Source organism: Macroventuria anomochaeta, assembly GCF_010093625.1.
Source record: "Macroventuria anomochaeta strain CBS 525.71 unplaced genomic scaffold BU25scaffold_2, whole genome shotgun sequence".
Lineage (NCBI taxonomy): Eukaryota > Fungi > Ascomycota > Dothideomycetes > Pleosporales > Didymellaceae > Macroventuria > Macroventuria anomochaeta.
In genome coordinates this window covers 134688-151469 of record NW_022985363.1, presented here as the reverse complement: position 1 = coordinate 151469, position 16782 = coordinate 134688, and the positions used below count along the sequence as shown (strand labels likewise).

Below are 16782 nucleotides of genomic sequence, written 5' to 3'. Positions count from 1 at the left end.
GGTCCTTCGACGCGTGCCTCGCTTGCGCCTGCCTTCCGTCCTTCACTTGGAGCTTGATTAACAAGGTGCACGGCATGGGAAGATGCTGGCTGCCTCTTACTCCGTCAACTCGAAGAACTTCAGGCACCATCATGTCCGATCAACTTGATCAAATGAGAGCACTTGCAGCTGCGTTTGCTTCGGGGGAAACATGGCCACAGGCAGAGCTGGAACCTCGACATTGACAGTACGAGACGAGTAGCCCACCAAGTACGACAATCGGAGTATTTCAGTCATGTGTTTCCTCCTCTGTAGTCCAGTGCCCTTTCATTATTAAGAAGCTTGGAAGTTGAGATTGGTGTTTACAGAAATTCTTAGTCATCTCGGCGCCTCCCGATTCGAGCTAGCCCCGAATGGAGGTTATCTCAGCCATCTCCAACTTCGTCGTCCCGTCCCCTATCCATCTGCATGATTTTCTCTATGTTGTATGAATAGTGTTTCCTCGTGGTCCCTCTTCCTCTGTTTTTCCCTTGATCACGCTTCACCAGTGCGCAAACATGCCGGCACTCAAGCCAATCTTCGTCAAGGCCTATTGGGCACTAGCCGGCCTCGGTATGATATGGGCTGCATTTCTGATAGCGTTGATCAATCCGACAATACAGCGACAGTTAGTAAACAAACTTCTCCGATTGCCAGCTTGTTCTGACCAATCTATACAGCGCCCTGTATGCCCACAAGATCAACACGAACTACTGGCACAACGTATCAAACCCGGAGGAGTTTGGATTTGCCAGTTAGTCTCCCCGCAGTCAATTTCACGTCACTTTTCATGTGTCCCGTAGAGAGTCTGTGCTGAGTAGTCTCCAAAGAGGGCCAAGTTCAGCCTTTCTGGCTCGATACGACAGATAATGAGCGACTGTTCTGCTGGCACGTGCTTCCCCTGGATGTGTACTTGCAGAATGAGGACCAATTGGTCATGAGTACAACGACAGGAGAGGTGGTCGACAAGCTCAAGGGGACAGCTGGAGAGAAGCTACTGAGGGTTGATCCCGAGGCGAGAATCGTTGTGAACTTCCATGGGGTGAGTCGTCCTATTCTTCTTCCGACTTCAATCATCCTACCGTTCAGTTTATATAACCCTTACGAGTCTATGGTCTATGTTGTAGATCGGTTTCTCAAATCACTCACACTTGTTATTTCTAAACCTCTACATACACTTTCTGATACTTCCATAGAACGCAGGCCACCTGGGACAAGGCTGGCGTCCATCAACCTATCGCTCAATCTCTGGCATTCCCCACACCCATTTGCTCACTTGCGACTACCGCGGCTTCGGATTGTCCACACTCAACAACAAACCCCATCTCCCTACAGAAACCGGTCTTATCACGGACGCCGTATCTCTGCTTTCCTACATTGAAACCGACCTCAACCACCCATCAACCCGCACCGTCCTGCTCGGCCAGAGTCTAGGGACAGCTGTAACTGCCGCCTCAGCCCTCTACTTCGCTAACCCATCATCCCCCGACCTCCCCTCTGACCTAGTCCATGTATCTCCTATCCCAAAATCCCACGCCGGATTCGCCGGCATCGTCCTCGTAGCCCCCTTCCGAGACCTCGCGACCCTCCTCGAAACCTACAAAATTGGTGGCTTCGTTCCAATACTCCGCCCCTTACGCGGGTATACCCGGATCGCCAATTTCCTCCTCTCGCGCATCGTAGACCACTGGCCCACACTTCCACGCTTGCGCTCCCTCGTAACTCTCACTGCCGCTTTAAAAACGCCCATCAGGCTCACCCTGCTCCACGCTCGCAACGATCAGGACATTGACTTCCGCCAGTCCGAAGCTTTATTCCAACCTCTTCAATCTACGATGCTGGGAGAGGAGGGCGTGAGCGCGAGGGAGGAGCGAAGGAGTATCCATGGTGGGGATAGGGTGAAGAGGGGCGCATTTGCGTTTAAAAGAGTCGAGGATGCGAGGGGCGAGAGAGTGTGTGAATTGGAGATTGTGAGGTTTGGGGGGCATAATGAGGTTGTGGGGTGGACGCAGGTTAGTCTTGCGGTTAGGAGGGCGTTTGAGGCTGTTGAGGCGAGGACGGAAAGGGGTGTGGGGTTGGATGTTGAGTAGGGTGGTGAGTGGATTGGGATGGTGTTGGGGATGGTGTTGGACAGGCCAACATCTATGGTGTGTTAAGTAAGAGATTTTGCACAATTGGCATTGAAAACTGGAGCAAATTGCTATAAACCTGTAAAACAGCGAAACCTGGGTATCACTCAATCAACCCCATAAAACCAAACTAACACCCCACAATATCCCCATCCCTCTCCAAATCCTCACTTGTATGCTCCTTCCACAAATGCTCCATCAGCGCCTCAATCGAGCGACACACAGTATCCGCACCACCATATTGCGCGCACAGCACACATGCAAACCCGCCGCCCTCGCGATGACACTTGACCACGAACACATTTCTCACCAAGAACTTCTTGCATCTCGGGTGCCGTCTACTAGTCTCCATGACAACTTCCCACGCTTTGTTCGGTTGCACAGGAATATGGATGCGACAGCGTGGACACCTCCTGTTGCCGTCCAATTTGAAGTTGGCTGAGAGGGGGAGGTGTATGTTGAATTGGAGGTCGAGAGCGTAGCGGCAGAAGAGTTTGTTGATATTGGGATTTGGCTTGGGTATCGGGTTGGAGGGTATCTGTACGGAGGTGTCCGAGGAGCATGGGCTGCTGCTGCGGCTTCTTTGTAGTGATCGAGGAGGAAGCGGGAAGCCCCCTGGCATGGGTGGGTGCGCATCTGATTTCTTGGGAGATGTTGCTAGCATACGCTGATACAGCATATCGAGAGCCTGTATAGCAGCTGCCCGCGTAGTGCGTACCGTCTGGACCAGGTGAATGAGCTGTGAATGTGAAGAGGAGATCGTGAGGTAGTTGCTCAGCATGAGGTCTTGGTGAATGCTGATCAGGACTTGCTGCAGCTTAATGATGTGCGATTGGAGCTGGATCCTCACAAAGTCGTCTCCACGCGCATAAGGCTCGCCAAGCTTGCGATATGCGCGGTCGTATATGGCCTGGACTTGCACAGATGCGTTGCATACAAGATCGTCTTCGCTATCACTGTGGTGCGTTGCTCTTCTGTCGAGGCTCCATCGTACATGGCGACCAAGTGCTTCGATAATGTTTGAGTGAGAGTCCCGGCGGTCTCGAGTGGAGTCGTGCTCGGTATCTCTTGGTTCATTTTGTTCGTCGTCAGAACTTGACTTCTGCTTCAGTCTGTGATACAGGTCTTTTGCTGACCCGAAGCCGTCGGTCAACACGCGAATGAGCAAGACTATGAAGACACGGTCTCTGAGTACATCCTGGAGCAAGTTAGCTCCATGTTAAGTGATATGGGGACTTGTCTTACCGGCTCGACTGTAGTCTCGACTTCTCGCATGGTGAACTTACAGCAACCTGTATAGTCAAGAGCGATGAAATGGGAGCAGCGTAACACATGGTGGACCTGTGGACGAAGGTTCACAGCTTTGCAGCAAGGCGTCCAACTTGTGTAAAATCACATTGTCACTGACGAGTGATGAGTCCGCTGGCTTAGCCTCATCACACGTCGCAGCCATTAAGCGCATCATGCGCACTTTGTCTTGAACCACGGATCACATGCTGAGGCTCATATCGAAGGCATCTTCGCCTGGCTACGCTCAGTCAAATTACTTCGCCTATTTGATAGTATCCACGCGAAGTTGTTTTCAGATCTCGACATTTTCGCTTCCTTTAGTAGGGTTGCTCTTACTTCTCTGGAGGCGTCCTGTAACCATTTCCTTCAGGAAGCTAGCACGTGTGGCATATCTCAGTCAGCGTCACGTGCGAAGACTCCATGCCTGCTGCAGCCAACATTAGTGTTCGCATCGAGCATACCGTCCTGAGATGCTGGGATTTCTTAGGCAGCAAATAGCTGTGCGTGGTTCTCGGGTCGACATCGTAAATGCAGGAAAGGTGACAGGCGTCAGCGCTATGGTATGAGGGTTGAGTGCCAGCCAAAAAGCGTCGCATTTGCGACGAGTTGATGCCAGCAGATTCTAAAGATAAGGGAGGAACGATGGAGGTTTCCAGGTGGTGATTGCAGGAGTTCGTAGAGTCCTTGGCAGTGGCATCGTACCTTCCCCGCCTGCCCTCCCTCCATCGTCGACTCTTGAGCACCGTCGTCCACGCCCACGCTCACTTCCTGCCAACATGTCCTTCCAGCATTCACCCAGCACTTCCAGAATTTGTGCGATGTAGAAAACAGATATGCACGTTCAGTCCCATCGCGGGCCGAAACGACCCCACTGATGGCTCGTCCCGGTGCTTGTTGTCTCACCAAAGCGAAATGATTCGCTGAGAATGCTGCGTCAACTGTCGAGCATTATCGTAAGCGCGCTCCCATGGCTAGAGACTTTAGCGGCAAGGAGTAGATTCTCTATGGCTGTGCCTCATGGACGCCATCCAAAAGTCCTGCGCTCGCTCTTCGCGAATGAAGCACTCGCCTCATCTGTTCGGTGCAGCATTCCTTGAGAGCGTGCATCAGCGACCATGGCCGCGAACACCAGTTCACAAGGGCGTCCACTACAACAACTGTACATTCCCGACATAGTAAAGGAAGAGATGGCTGGTTCGACTTCCCCGAGTATAGCAACAAAGTCGAAAACATTGCGGACCACCATAACACACGTTCCAAGTTGGCCGGAAGAGGCAAGAGCCTTGAAGAAGCATACATGGCTCTCGTATTTTTTTGGCTTTGGAGACGTCATTCTGCTGCTGTTACCAGTATACTTTCTTCGCAAGTGTCAGTACATGAACTCTTAGACATGGCTGACCAGTTTTCAGTCCTTGGAATCGCCGTCCTGACCTTGAACGGCAAGCCTACCAAAGACTCCAGCTTTGGCAACGATGTTGAGTTCGCCATGAGCCTAGTGAGTATTTGACCCTATGTAATGAAACTGTTCTGACAAAGACAGGGTCCCACAATGTTCCCAATTATTTTCGCCGCCGTTAGTGGACGAAGCATGAAGATGATCGCCAGGTATCTCGCGGAACGAGGCTCGAAGCTTAGTGTACGTCTATTTTTCCCTTTGTTCATTTGTTCTACTCCAATGATCTCGGTTGACGCGTGTCTTAGACTTTGGAACTGCTGATGGCCAGTCAATCCGTCTGGGGTACGATCGAGAGTCAGATGATCATGCAGCGTCTGACAATCGTTGGAGCGAACTTGTTGTTCCTGTGGGCTTTGTCACCTCTGGGAGGCCAAGCATCTTTACGGCTGATGAGACGACACAATGAGGGTAGCCCATCATCCTTAAAGCTCCGTTACATGACCACAGGGCCAGGCGGGACGATATGGGGTCTATCTTCGACCTATGTCGGCGATGGCAAATTTGCCGATGCTAATGCTCTCTACACAGCCGCATTGCTTGCTCCGTTGAGTACCAAAACCGGAGCCAGAGATTCTTGGGGCAACGTCAAAATACCTAATCTGGAGAACTTGAACGTCAACATATCAGATGCGCAAGGCTGGATAGAGGTGCCTTCCGCCCAAGTACCAGAAACATACTCTTCACTGGTTGGACTTCCAATCGTTGGGCTGCCACTGTCTGGCAAATCAAACTTCACCATCGAGTCGACTTATCTGACCGTTGAGTGTGCTCCTTTCAGCCAGGCACCCTACCCCGGCGTCGGCGATTCAACAAATAATGGAAAGACCACTTTTACTAGGTTGGACGAACTTCTTCCCTACCCAGGTCAGGTCTGGTTGAACAAATCCAGGAACAATCCTTTCGAGCCAGCAAAAGGGCGTCGAGCATCTTTCTTCCTGGACACAAACCTAGGATCCCCTTGGGCGCCTGAGGATCCCGATTTTGACTTGCTAGTAGGTCGTCTCGACGGTTTCGTCGGTCACTATAACGATACTCGTCTCAGTGACACGGAATCCAAGACCAAGCGCGAGATAGTCTTCACTTCGATGTACGCTACCTCCGTCGACAGCGGAGAATATGGACTGAATATCGCCCGGTGTACTCTTGCCCAGAATCACGTCGAATCCATGATTGTCTGCACTGGGGACCAGTGTGCAGCCCAGAAGATCAGGACTTCAACAACAGACACGCGTCCCTCAGCCCTAACATCGTTCGAGCACGGGCTGATCATGCAAAACTTTGCGCAGCAATTCCCCATCGCAGTCCAATTCAATACCGGCTCCAGCCCTACAGAACGTTTCCTTAGCAACACCTCGGCTTTCCCATTTATTCAGCAAGCCGGGCATCTCACAGAAGACGTGGCATACTCGAATTTATCCCTTCTGACTTCCGCAGTCTTCTCGCGGCGACTGAGTCTGTTGTTCAACACGTATTATCAGCTTACCATTCAACCAACTGGGTACTTTGGTAGTCTATCGAGCAACCTGACTCTTTACGGGCCAGACACACTGCCTGTGACGGACGTCAATGTCTACCTTCCTAGCAACTTTTCAGCTACGAACAACTCATTCTTCGACTGGTATTCAACATTTGATACCGGAGTACAAAGCAGCAAATCTCCTTTCATCGGAGCAACGATCGAAGCGCACAACACCACGACGCAGGAGATTTTCCTCTGTAACTTTGCCTGGTTTGCTATCTTGATAGTTGCCTCCACTGTCATCTTCATCACCGGAGCTGCTGGCTTGATACTTAAACGAAAGACACTCGGGCCAGACATGTTCGGTTTCGTCACGAGCATGACCTACGAGAACCCTTGGGTAAACATTCCTAAGGGAGGAACGATGCTGGATGCGATGGAACGCGCGAGACTCCTCAAAGATATGGAGGTGCATGTCGGTAATGTCCGAGGCGATGAAGACACCGGCCATATTGCCTTCGCGGCGGGCGTTCCTTTACGCAAATTGGAGCGTGGACGCCTTTATTGTTGAGTGTAGCCCGGGACAAAGACTCCGAGAGTTGCATGAATGGCTGTTACTGCTCCGACCCTGCGTAATGTCCGCTCCGCCGTGGCGCAGCACACTGGAGCACCGCCACCTGCGGGTCCTTGGGCGACGTCTTTCCTTGTGGGCAGGATCACTGGTCTGCGGACTTGCATCAATTAGACATGTAAGGAACACACCGAGGTCTCCACTATCAACACCGACAAGTCGTGGCAACCGGGAGCCTCATAGAAAAACGTGGTAAGAGTCAGTGTGATGGACTTCGAAACATCGCGGTATGTCTGGACAGGTGGTCGCAGGGAACATATCCCGCAGTTCACGGGCCCGCTGTACGACGGAAGCCACGAACAGCATCTAGCGCTTCGCTGCAGCCAGTCTCGACAGCTGTTGAGAGGCAGATGTGACAAGACCCTGAGGCCTCGCTTCAGAAGTCAAGCTTTGTTAGCAGGCGCTGTGGATGGACGCATGGATGTAGCAAAAGACGGTCTACCAAAAAAGTGAGCGGTCGACCAATCGATCAGCTTTTGCAGGGGCTGTGGAGGTGGACTTGCGACACACTCCAAAACACGGGCCCGGAAGATCTTGCGGCCCGCTAAGCGACTCAGCCCCCCAACCAATCATCAACCTCATGGACTATCGAAACGAAACTTCTCCTGAAGGCGCCCGAGACATGGCAAACCTCGAGCCCTTGAGTTCCGCGGCCTGCCCTTTTCGGCGACGATGCATGATGTGCCTGCGTCGACCCTGCGAGGCTACTGGCCTTTCTTTGGCTCACAGCCTTGGTCACACCTGGACCGCCCGTTTCACTGAGTAGACGCTCCCCGTTGTGGGTCAGTCCACGTCTCTCAAGTCCATCGTTTTGCGTTCGGACTGGCATCGTCCAGACGTGCCGTTTGATTAGGGATCGTCATAATAGACTCGATGAAGGTCTGGTGGCGGCAGACAGCAATGCAGCCTAACATCTTATATAAACGTTTGCCAGAGCCTCCCTCTTGGCCTCATCACACAACACGCTCTCTCAGCAGCTTCTACCTTCTTCGCATCTGCATTCTTCTCTTTCTTGCTAGCTGGACTAGTCGTTTTTGATTATACATCACAGTCCTTATCACAATACTTTGGAGATATCAGTTATACCACCATCATCATGTCTCTCCGATCAGTCATCTTGGCAACCGCTACCCTTTGCGCATATGTCGCAGATGCCCACGTCCTCATGAAGGCACCCGTTCCTTACAGCGTGGACAAGCTCGACAACAGCCCTATCACTAAGGCGCAGTACCCCTGCAAATCTCAGAATGGCTTCACAGTCTCCACAATGAACACCATGGCAGTAGGAGAGAAGCAGACACTCACTCTGTCCGGAAGCGCAGTACACGGAGGTGGTTCTTGCCAATTGAGCGTCACGCTGGACACTGAGCCTACTGCCAGTTCTGTCTTCAAGGTCATCAAGTCAATGGAGGGTGGATGCCCCGGTGTTAGCGGCGAGGCTGAGGCTTACGACTTCACCCTCCCCGACAGCATTCCCAACGGTAAGGCTACATTTGCCTGGACCTGGTTTTCAAAGCTCTCTGGTGCCCCTGAGCTCTACATGAACTGCGCACCTATCGAGGTTACTGGAGGTGCCAGCGACGACTCCGAGTTCCAGAAGCTACCCAACATGCTCGTTGCCAACATTGACGACACCTGCAAGTCCGTTCCCAACTTCGCCGTTCAATTCCCCGACCCTGGATCTGTTGTCACAAACGGTGGTACCAACGATCTGAAGGCTCCCACAGGTACTGGTTGCGGCGCCACTGGCACCACACCTGCTGACTCTTCGTCCCCTACTGGTTCTGGTGCTCCCGCTTCTTCTGCTGCTGGTGGTCAGGCTTCTGCTGCTCTTTCTTCCGCTGCTGGCAATGACGGCATGTACACCCCTCCCGCTGGCGCCGGCGCTACCTCTGCTGCTGCCACCTCTGCCGCTGCTGCCCCGACCTCAGCCGCTGATGGTGCTTCTGGTGGAGCTTCCGCTGCTCCCTCTGCCACATCCAAGGCCGCTGTTACTTCTGCCGCTGCCACAGGTGGTGCTGGCGGTGTCTTCGCCCCTGGAGCTTCCAGCGCCGCCCCCGTCGCCTCCACCCAGACCACTCTCGTCACCGTCACCGGCACACCCGCTACACCCGCCAAGTCAACCGCCGCTGCCTCCAAGCCAGCCGCCACAACTCCTGCTGCCGGTACCGGTGCCTCAGGCGCTACACCCACCACCGCTCCCGCAGCTGGTGGCGACGGTACTTGCACCACCGACGGCGCTATCGTCTGCAACGGCACCACCCAGTTTGGTCTTTGCAACCAGGGCAAGGTCGTCTGGCAGGCCGTCGCCGCTGGAACCACGTGCTCTAACGGCACCATTCAGAAGCGCGGGTACAACGGCCGTGTTGTTCGCCGCAACCGTGGTCTTGTTGGTCACGTCCACACGCACTGAGTCGCTACTTCACACTCTTCGGCTTGCGCCGCTCTTCAGAGACACTTATGATATTGATATCGCTTGATATTTATTCTTTAGTCATTCGTTCGATATTTGAAAAAGGGGATGTAGGTCTGCGACCATGGATTGTTGTACACTAGACTTTCGCTGAGAGAAGCATTGCATTACTGGCGCTTGGGAGGATAGGCATTGGATCATCTCCAGAAAGCCACATGTTGATACGAAAACGAGTTCCATAAACAATACATACATACACTTCACATCTTCCTATCCACCTTTGACGTTCGCTATGTTTTCGGTTCTTTCTTCTAGGCCTTTGTGTGCGATGGAAAGGTTGAGCCTGAGGTTTGATGGTTGTCACAGCACTTATCGTCAAACATCGCTACCCTTACGGGACGTATACACCCAACAGTCCACCAACATTCTATCTTGAGATCAAATTGTCTCTCTCACCTTGGTAGCCCTCAACACCCACCACCCAACTGCTGCCTTCTCACTTTTCGCAAAGTTCGGCTCTCGCGCCTCAGATCCCGACGCATGAAACCGTACCTGTCTCCACCCCCCTCATCGCCACACCTCACGCCAGCACACCCCTGTGGTCATGCAGTGGATACCGGCTCCGGATCTACGCCCCTGAAATAGCTCGCTTCACTTGCTCAGCCACCACAAATCTTATATGGGGGTAGCCAGTGGCAATAGCGCATGGGAGATTCATGCGTTGAACCCTGAGCAGCTGAGTAGAACAAGACTTAGGAAAATGATGGTGATGCAAGCCGGATCCGAGTAGGTAGTCGGCGGCGGCGAGGTGGCATGTAGCGCAGTGAAGTTTAGGCGCTCGTGGCTGCGAGAACGGCCATGATAGTGGAGCGTGGTCTAGGCAGCATGTGACAAACATGTATATTCTCTGGCCAATATAATGGCTCACGCACACTGGACGTCAAAATGTAAACCCCTCAAGGGAAGTTGTAGGGATGATATGTGCTTTGTATAGCAGCTTGTTGCAGCCAATGGGTATATCTCAAGTCGTCGATTGTTCCTCCGCTTGATCGGACACAGTACTCGTACACTTTCTCATACAGCAATACTCTTCCTCGATCGTCCAGCAGTACTCTTCCTCTTCTCTGCGACTGCCGCTCCCATCCCGCCCATCACCACATCCGCAATCGGCGTCCCCACGCTCGGCGTAACATCGCCGCTCCTGGCACCTACATCGACTTCCATATTGCCGTCCTTGGGCAGCCTGAAAGCTAGATACGTCTCCTCTGCGCGCTTGCATGTGTCGAATACCTCTTCCATGTACTTCTCCACCACGCTCGGCGGGCGGATGGCGCGTGGCAGGGCGTTCTTGACTTCGTGCTCGTCGGTGAGGACGAGGACTGTGACCGGCTGGTAGAAGTCGATGTCTTTTAGATCGTTGCGCTCATCGAAGTCTTCGATGCGCGGAGGAGCAATGTAAGACGGCGTAGGTGTGGGTGTAGCGGTCGGACCGGCCGGTGTCGGTGGGAATGGTGGGTTGTGTGAGCCGTTTGCGCTGGGTGTTATGGTGGGCACGCCTGCGGGTGTGGGAGTTTGTGGCGGCGCTGGTGTGGATGGGGGCTTGACCGCAGCTTCCGACTTCGGCTTGAGCTTGGTCACAAGGAAACTAAACTTTGCGCCCGAGCCGTTTGGTAGCCATTCCATGAAGCTGTACGAAGGAAAGTAGAAACGGTCGCCATTACCCTCCACAAACTCGAATGTAAGTGGGCGATATGTAACCCGTGGCGGTTGCTGGGGAGCGTAGTGAGGTGGAGGTTGTTGATAGTACGGTGGTTGGCTGTAGTTCTTCACAGGATATGTGGGCGGAGGGGGTCTCGCGTGAGGAGGAGGCGGTCGCTGCTGCTGTGCTTGATGCGGCGCTGGGCTGAACGGCTTCGGTGTAGGTGTAAGTGACGGTGCCTGTCGCTGCTGCTGAGCAGGCGGTGCAGGTCGTGGAGGTGGAGGTGGAGGTGGAGGCGGAGATGTTGGTGCTTGTTGCCTCGGTGGAGCAGGAGACGGTGTAGGAGCTGGAGCTGGAGCTGGAGCTTGATGTTTCGGTGGCGCTGAAGCTGAGGCTTGGTGTTTCGGCGGTGCTGGAGATGGTGCCTGGTGTTTCGGTGGTGCAGGAGTAGGAGGCAGCGGCATTGGTGCCTTTGCTTTCTTGTTCTTTTCCAATATCTCCGTCAACTCGTTGATGTGCGTCTGAAAGAATTCGAGCTGCTCCTTGCTCGCCTGCCCAGCAGCCACAATCTTCATCACCGCCTTCAGCTCTGGATCTGTGCCTGCCCTTGCCGCGAGCATGTGGATGACCGGGTCGGGTGCTGGCGTTGATGCTGGCCCTGGTGCTGTCTGCGGAGGCGCTTGTTGAACGGGCTTGGGTGGCGGCGGTCGTGGTTGGGGCTGCTGTTTTGGTGGGTATGGCGGCTGGTTGTATTGCTGATACTGTGGAGGATGCTGGCTGTGCTGGCTGTGCTGGCTGTGATTCGGCCACGCTCCATACTGCTGCGGTGGAGCCGGCATCTTCTTCGGTGCAGCTCGACTGCCCTCTTTGGGCGCATACAGCTTGATAGGGAACGTATGCGGCTCAATGACAAGCTGTGCGTCCAAAGTTCCCACCTGCGGGAAGTTCTTCTCGATTTCCTTCTGCCTCGCCCTCCCGGCCTTGTCTGCATCCGTCCGCTCGGTCAACTTCTTCGGCATTGTGTGCTTCTTGTGGAAGGTGCGGAAATTGACGCCTGACACCCAGACTGCGCGCGACCGCTGCAGCGACGCGCTGAGGACGCCGCTCTGCTGGATGTTCTGCCATTCCGCCGAGGACAGATCGAGTGGTTGCGGTTCGGGGAGCGTAGGCAGCGGCTGGCCTTCCGCGATCCTGAGGGGCAGCGTCTGTTGAGGGCCCTGCTGTGTTGCTCCTCCAACGGGCGTGCTTGGCGTTGAGTCCTTGACGGCGATGCTGGTTCGTTTGCGCTTCAATGTCGACTTCGCGCCCTTTGCAGCCTTCTCCGCGGGCGTCTCGGGGGCCGGCGGGGCAACTTCTTCGCGGGCGCGCGCCCTCGTCGACCGCCGTGGCTCAGTCATGGTGGGCGTTATTGATAGCAGTTCATGGCACGCATGCGTCGATCGAGGAATTGTGAATGACGCGGGTGCCTCGTTGCGGGAGGGCTCCACCTCACGCGCCGCACTAGCCTCGCAGCATCAAGCCCTCCACAGAAATGCTCCGGGGTTGCACCATCCTTGTACTTCTGCTCTCGTGCTTAGATTGCTCTACGCTCTAAAGATGAAAAACAGGATGCAAGAGATGGGAATGTAATCTCACTATCACGATCGAGCCAATGGATATCCACACCATTGCAGCTTGTACACCACCATGCATGTGCTGAGGTTTGGACGCCTGAACGTGAAAGCACTCGAACTATAACGGCTGGAGATTACCGCGCACCGCAATGCTATCAACAATACGGTCTGGCACCATATAGCCCTGCTGCGGTGCATCCCCCTAAAGAGGACGTCTCCGCCATCTATCTTTCTCTGCTCCACACTCGTTTTGACTGCTCCCCTCGGAGCACCTTCACGATGCACGCACTCGCTCGACTTGTGACGGCTCTGGCCTGTTCCACGACCGTGCTGGCGGCACAATGCTACTTCCCAAATGGCGGTAAAGTCGATTCAGATACGGCTTGCAACCCAAATGCTCTGGTCTCTGCTTGCTGCTACGACAACCAAGCGTGTCTGTCGAACGGACTCTGTGTATCTGACCCACACGATCCCGTCAAAGCGCGTTTGCATCGAGGAACATGTACAGATGCAGATTGGAAGTCTGGAAATTGTCCACGCCATTGTCTAGGTAGATCTCCGCTCGACTCGATCCTCAAGGCCACATTACTGACGCTTCGCAGACATCGACAACAACGGCGTACCAGTCTACAGTTGCAACTCCACCAGTACTGACTCCTACTGCTGCTACGACGGCTGCGACTGCCAGGCCAACTCCGGGTTCGAGATCTTCACCTTCGCGCAGTCGCCCGCAGATGTATACACCGTAACTATCATCGGCGAGTCATACACGCAAACCCACACTTCCGCAGCCTCTTCAACTTCCTCTTCGATCGCAACGACATCAAGCGCATCAACATCAGCATCGGCGAGTGCATCTACAGCTGTGTTCTCCGCGGCGTCTTCCGCATCAATTGCCAGCGCATCAGCAACGTCCACGCCCTCATCCGCCGCCGAACCAACAAAGAAGTCCAACACCACGGCCCTCGGCGTCGGTCTCGGCGTTGGCATCCCCGTCGCTGCACTCATTGGCGTGGGAGTCTTCTTCCTGCTCCGGCGGCGCAGGAACCGCAATGGATCCGCTGCGCCCTCTGAGATGGCTGCAGACGAATACGCGCTGCATCCGAGATCACCGAGCACAAAGTACGCATACATGGCCGAAGCGGAAGTCGCCGCTGGAAGGTAGGATGCCACTGGCTTCCGCCTGACCTTTTTGATATGGGGTAGAGGAGTGGCTAACATGCACAGGGATGCACCACCAGTCACGCAGGAATTGAGTGGGGAGAGGAACGAGAAGCCTGTCGAACTGCCGGCGACTGCACCGAGTGCACCAAGTACGGCGGGAGGAGCGCAGGCAGTGGAGCTGGAATCGCCGTTGAGTTCTCCTCGAGAGACGACCAACCGCCCTACGTGAGCAGTGTATAGTCGATACCACAGCGACCATGGCTACAATATGGCACAACACACGAGATTTCCTCACACTGAGGACGTCAGTAATTCATAATGCATAATTCATCGAGTTCCTTCACACGCCCATTAATCAAGCCTGCTGTAAGTTGGGTGCTCTTCGTCTTTCGCTTGCACCTTCCCTCACCCGTCTCAACTCAACCATCCTTCGTACACGATCAAAGACACTGTCAACAGTTCCACAAGCGTCTCATCACCGCACAAACAAATGACCAGTACATCTCTCGTCAGCCAGTCGAAGATCCGTCCGACCGCCGAGAATCTTGGTTGAATGACGAGCCATCCGCGCTCATGCACCGGAGCCCCGCAAACAGCTCAGGGTGCATCGACCCTTATCCATGAATCATTCGACAAAATTTGTTAGTTGTCAAATTGTGCGCACACGCTTCCAGCAACAGCCCTATGAGATGCTCTCTGGACGTTGAGCACAACCTTACCAAACAAGCTCATCCATGCATGTCAAGGTGGGGACCGACCACCACTCGACCTGAGCGATGACACGCGCCTTAGACACGGTCCGTGTATGTTTTGGTATACAATGGTTTGTTATACCCAGGAAGACATTGGGTCTACTCCAACCCTCAACCACGTTGCTTTATACCTGCTACCACGTTTCGCTACCCGCCTCCTCACTTGGTCCATACGATTGATGAGCGAGCACACGACAAAATGTCCCAACTACTGCAGCCTCTCTCCATCTTCGACTTCACACCTCCATCTTCACCAACGAGACTTTCTGACACCATGAAATGGCTCAAACGTACACCTACGAGCGTACCTTTGCCGCCTTCGCCCACGAAGTCACGCGAAGGCTCAGATGACGACAGCAGATCGACCTCCTCAACGGAGTCACTCACCTTGACCGAATCAAACTTCGCAAAGGTCATAAGGTCCTTACAGAGGAAATCCAGCACCCTCACATTGCAACAAAAAGCCAGCTCATTGTCTCTCTCAACGACTCCGGTCGGCACACCACAGCGCGAAGCTGCAAGATGGCTATTTGGACCCTCACCCGTCCACGCAGTAACATCCGGTCCTCCTGTAGACGAGTTGTCAGACCACTTCGTCCGTTCTCTTCCAACGTACCAGGAGAAGCAAGCGGAGTTATGCCGGCGTCAGGAGGCGAGCAGGGAGCGTGTCAAAAGGATGCGTGCACACCTAGGCGCTCAAGGCTTTAGGCCTACTCCTGCCCTTATCAACGAGATAAACGACCCATTCACGGCGATCGAAGGTACTGAACCATCGGGAAAACATCAGCGTTATGACAGTGGTAGCCACGAGCACAGCGACAGCGGCGCATTGCAGAAACTGCAGAAGCTACACACTACCACTACATCTGAGCCTACGCAAGAAGAGTCACACAAGTTGCCTCTACTCAACGAAGACTTTCTCTACCACGCTATGATGCGTATATGGAGTCACAACATGCGTTTCTTCAACTGCGTAGGCTGCAACAAGACCCATACGGATCCGTGTCATCAAGGAGTAGCAGTCATATGGTTGTTGCATGGCTGCAGACACAAAGTGCATGCTGCATGTTTTGGCACATTTCGAGATATCGAAGCTTATGGTTTCCCCGGTGATACCAACAGCTGCTACAACTGCGAGAGTTTGAAGCGGACGATGAGGAGTCACACCCAGGAGGAGCTGGACATGCGGCATAAACGCCTGTTGAAGGCGACAAGCACTGATTATTGAGACCTCACTCTGCATGCGACCGAGCAAGTCTCCAGAAATGGATGGGATGGAACATCGTGGCCGTCTCACATCACGTTTTCAATACATTTCTTCATACATCCAGCGCCTTTGTAACGCAAGTCGCAAACGCTCTACGAGCAAACTAGATCCACTTCAACTAAAGATGCAGACTGAGCGTAATTACCACACTTATTCATTCGATATCCGTCGCAAGAATCCATCCATTGTGCCTCATATACAATTCTACTCGCATTTACATCCAGCCAACCATGCCAATACCCCACCCAACAGACTACACACGCCCAACCTCCTCGCCAGCGCCCGTCACCCATCTCATCCCCGACCCGAGATCCCTAGAAATCGACATCGCCCACAGGCTCGCCATGAGAGACCGGCGCACCCTACCCTGATAGCGCCGCACGCACTCCACCACCATGTTCGTTCACTGACGAGGCCATGAATTCGCTGCTCCTCCACCCGCCTCTGTTTAGTCCCTTGCAGTACATCTCCAACTTACATCTCCAACTTGGTAGTGCGGTGTCTGCGATCTGCACTTCCATGTTCGCTCGAGAAACTTAAGAGCTCGTGATCATCCAAAGCTTGAAAGTCGAGCAACGGGCGTAAATAACTGTCTTCCAGTTTCAGCGCTGCGGTTATGTTTTTCACGCGGTGTGCCTTGTCGTGGTTAGAGGATGGCTTGGCTGTGAAACGCGATAGGGAGATAGAGACGTTCAGCGTGCATGGAGGGATCGAGACCGTACGGGCGAGGATGCGAGGTGGTGTTGTTATCTGAGGGCATTGGTCGAGATGTGTAGAGCGGGAGTTGTACAGAGCGAGAATTTGTTGCAGAAGATAGAACGAACTGCGAGGATGGCAGCTGTGCAGAAGGCGAACGTGCCGGACTGCGGGCAATACAGAGATGTGGTGTGT

The 16782-nt window shown here is 53.8% G+C and overlaps 7 protein-coding genes across 7 annotated transcripts; 5 read left to right on the top strand and 2 right to left on the bottom strand.

The window, feature by feature from the left end:
- Positions 1 to 536: 536 nt before the first annotated feature.
- BU25DRAFT_427426 (uncharacterized protein) lies at positions 537 to 2108 on the top strand (the record flags this gene model as incomplete). The annotated part of the gene is made up of 4 exons (XM_033708442.1): positions 537 to 646; positions 699 to 772; positions 849 to 1060; positions 1215 to 2108. The coding sequence occupies 4 exons, from the start codon at positions 537 to 539 to the stop codon at positions 2106 to 2108; spliced, it is 1290 nt and encodes a 429-aa protein (XP_033566730.1).
- Positions 2109 to 2214: 106 nt separating this feature from the next.
- On the bottom strand, positions 2215 to 3491 carry BU25DRAFT_382061 (uncharacterized protein). Its single transcript, XM_033704227.1, has 2 exons — positions 3393 to 3491; positions 2215 to 3345 (listed from the first exon to the last, which is right to left on the bottom strand). Exons 1-2 carry the CDS (start codon positions 3420 to 3422, stop codon positions 2278 to 2280), a joined length of 1098 nt encoding a protein of 365 aa, XP_033566729.1. The 5' UTR covers positions 3423 to 3491; the 3' UTR covers positions 2215 to 2277.
- Positions 3492 to 4563: 1072 nt separating this feature from the next.
- On the top strand, positions 4564 to 6923 carry BU25DRAFT_382057 (uncharacterized protein; the record flags this gene model as incomplete). Its single annotated transcript, XM_033704226.1, has 4 exons — positions 4564 to 4805; positions 4847 to 4932; positions 4978 to 5073; positions 5139 to 6923. Exons 1-4 carry the CDS (start codon positions 4625 to 4627, stop codon positions 6921 to 6923), a joined length of 2148 nt encoding a protein of 715 aa, XP_033566728.1. The 5' UTR covers positions 4564 to 4624.
- Positions 6924 to 8079: 1156 nt separating this feature from the next.
- BU25DRAFT_317159 (lytic polysaccharide monooxygenase) lies at positions 8080 to 9357 on the top strand (the record flags this gene model as incomplete). Its single annotated transcript, XM_033702208.1, has 2 exons — positions 8080 to 8794; positions 9128 to 9357. Coding segments are annotated over 2 exons (945 nt in total), but the record flags the coding sequence as incomplete, so codon positions are not given.
- Positions 9358 to 10470: 1113 nt separating this feature from the next.
- BU25DRAFT_436331 (uncharacterized protein) lies at positions 10471 to 12526 on the bottom strand (the record flags this gene model as incomplete). Its single annotated transcript, XM_033708942.1, has 2 exons — positions 11432 to 12526; positions 10471 to 11212 (listed from the first exon to the last, which is right to left on the bottom strand). The coding sequence occupies exons 1-2, from the start codon at positions 12490 to 12492 to the stop codon at positions 10471 to 10473; spliced, it is 1803 nt and encodes a 600-aa protein (XP_033566726.1). The 5' UTR covers positions 12493 to 12526.
- A 130-nt stretch (positions 12527 to 12656) lies between these two features.
- Positions 12657 to 14192, top strand: BU25DRAFT_444628 (uncharacterized protein). Its single transcript, XM_033709397.1, has 3 exons — positions 12657 to 13258; positions 13311 to 13869; positions 13936 to 14192. Exons 1-3 carry the CDS (start codon positions 12988 to 12990, stop codon positions 14099 to 14101), a joined length of 996 nt encoding a protein of 331 aa, XP_033566725.1. The 5' UTR covers positions 12657 to 12987; the 3' UTR covers positions 14102 to 14192.
- Positions 14193 to 14823: 631 nt separating this feature from the next.
- On the top strand, positions 14824 to 15852 carry BU25DRAFT_453750 (uncharacterized protein; the record flags this gene model as incomplete). Its single annotated transcript, XM_033709819.1, has 1 exon — positions 14824 to 15852. One exon carries the CDS (start codon positions 14824 to 14826, stop codon positions 15850 to 15852), a length of 1029 nt encoding a protein of 342 aa, XP_033566724.1.
- Between the last annotated feature and the right edge of the window lie 930 nt (positions 15853 to 16782).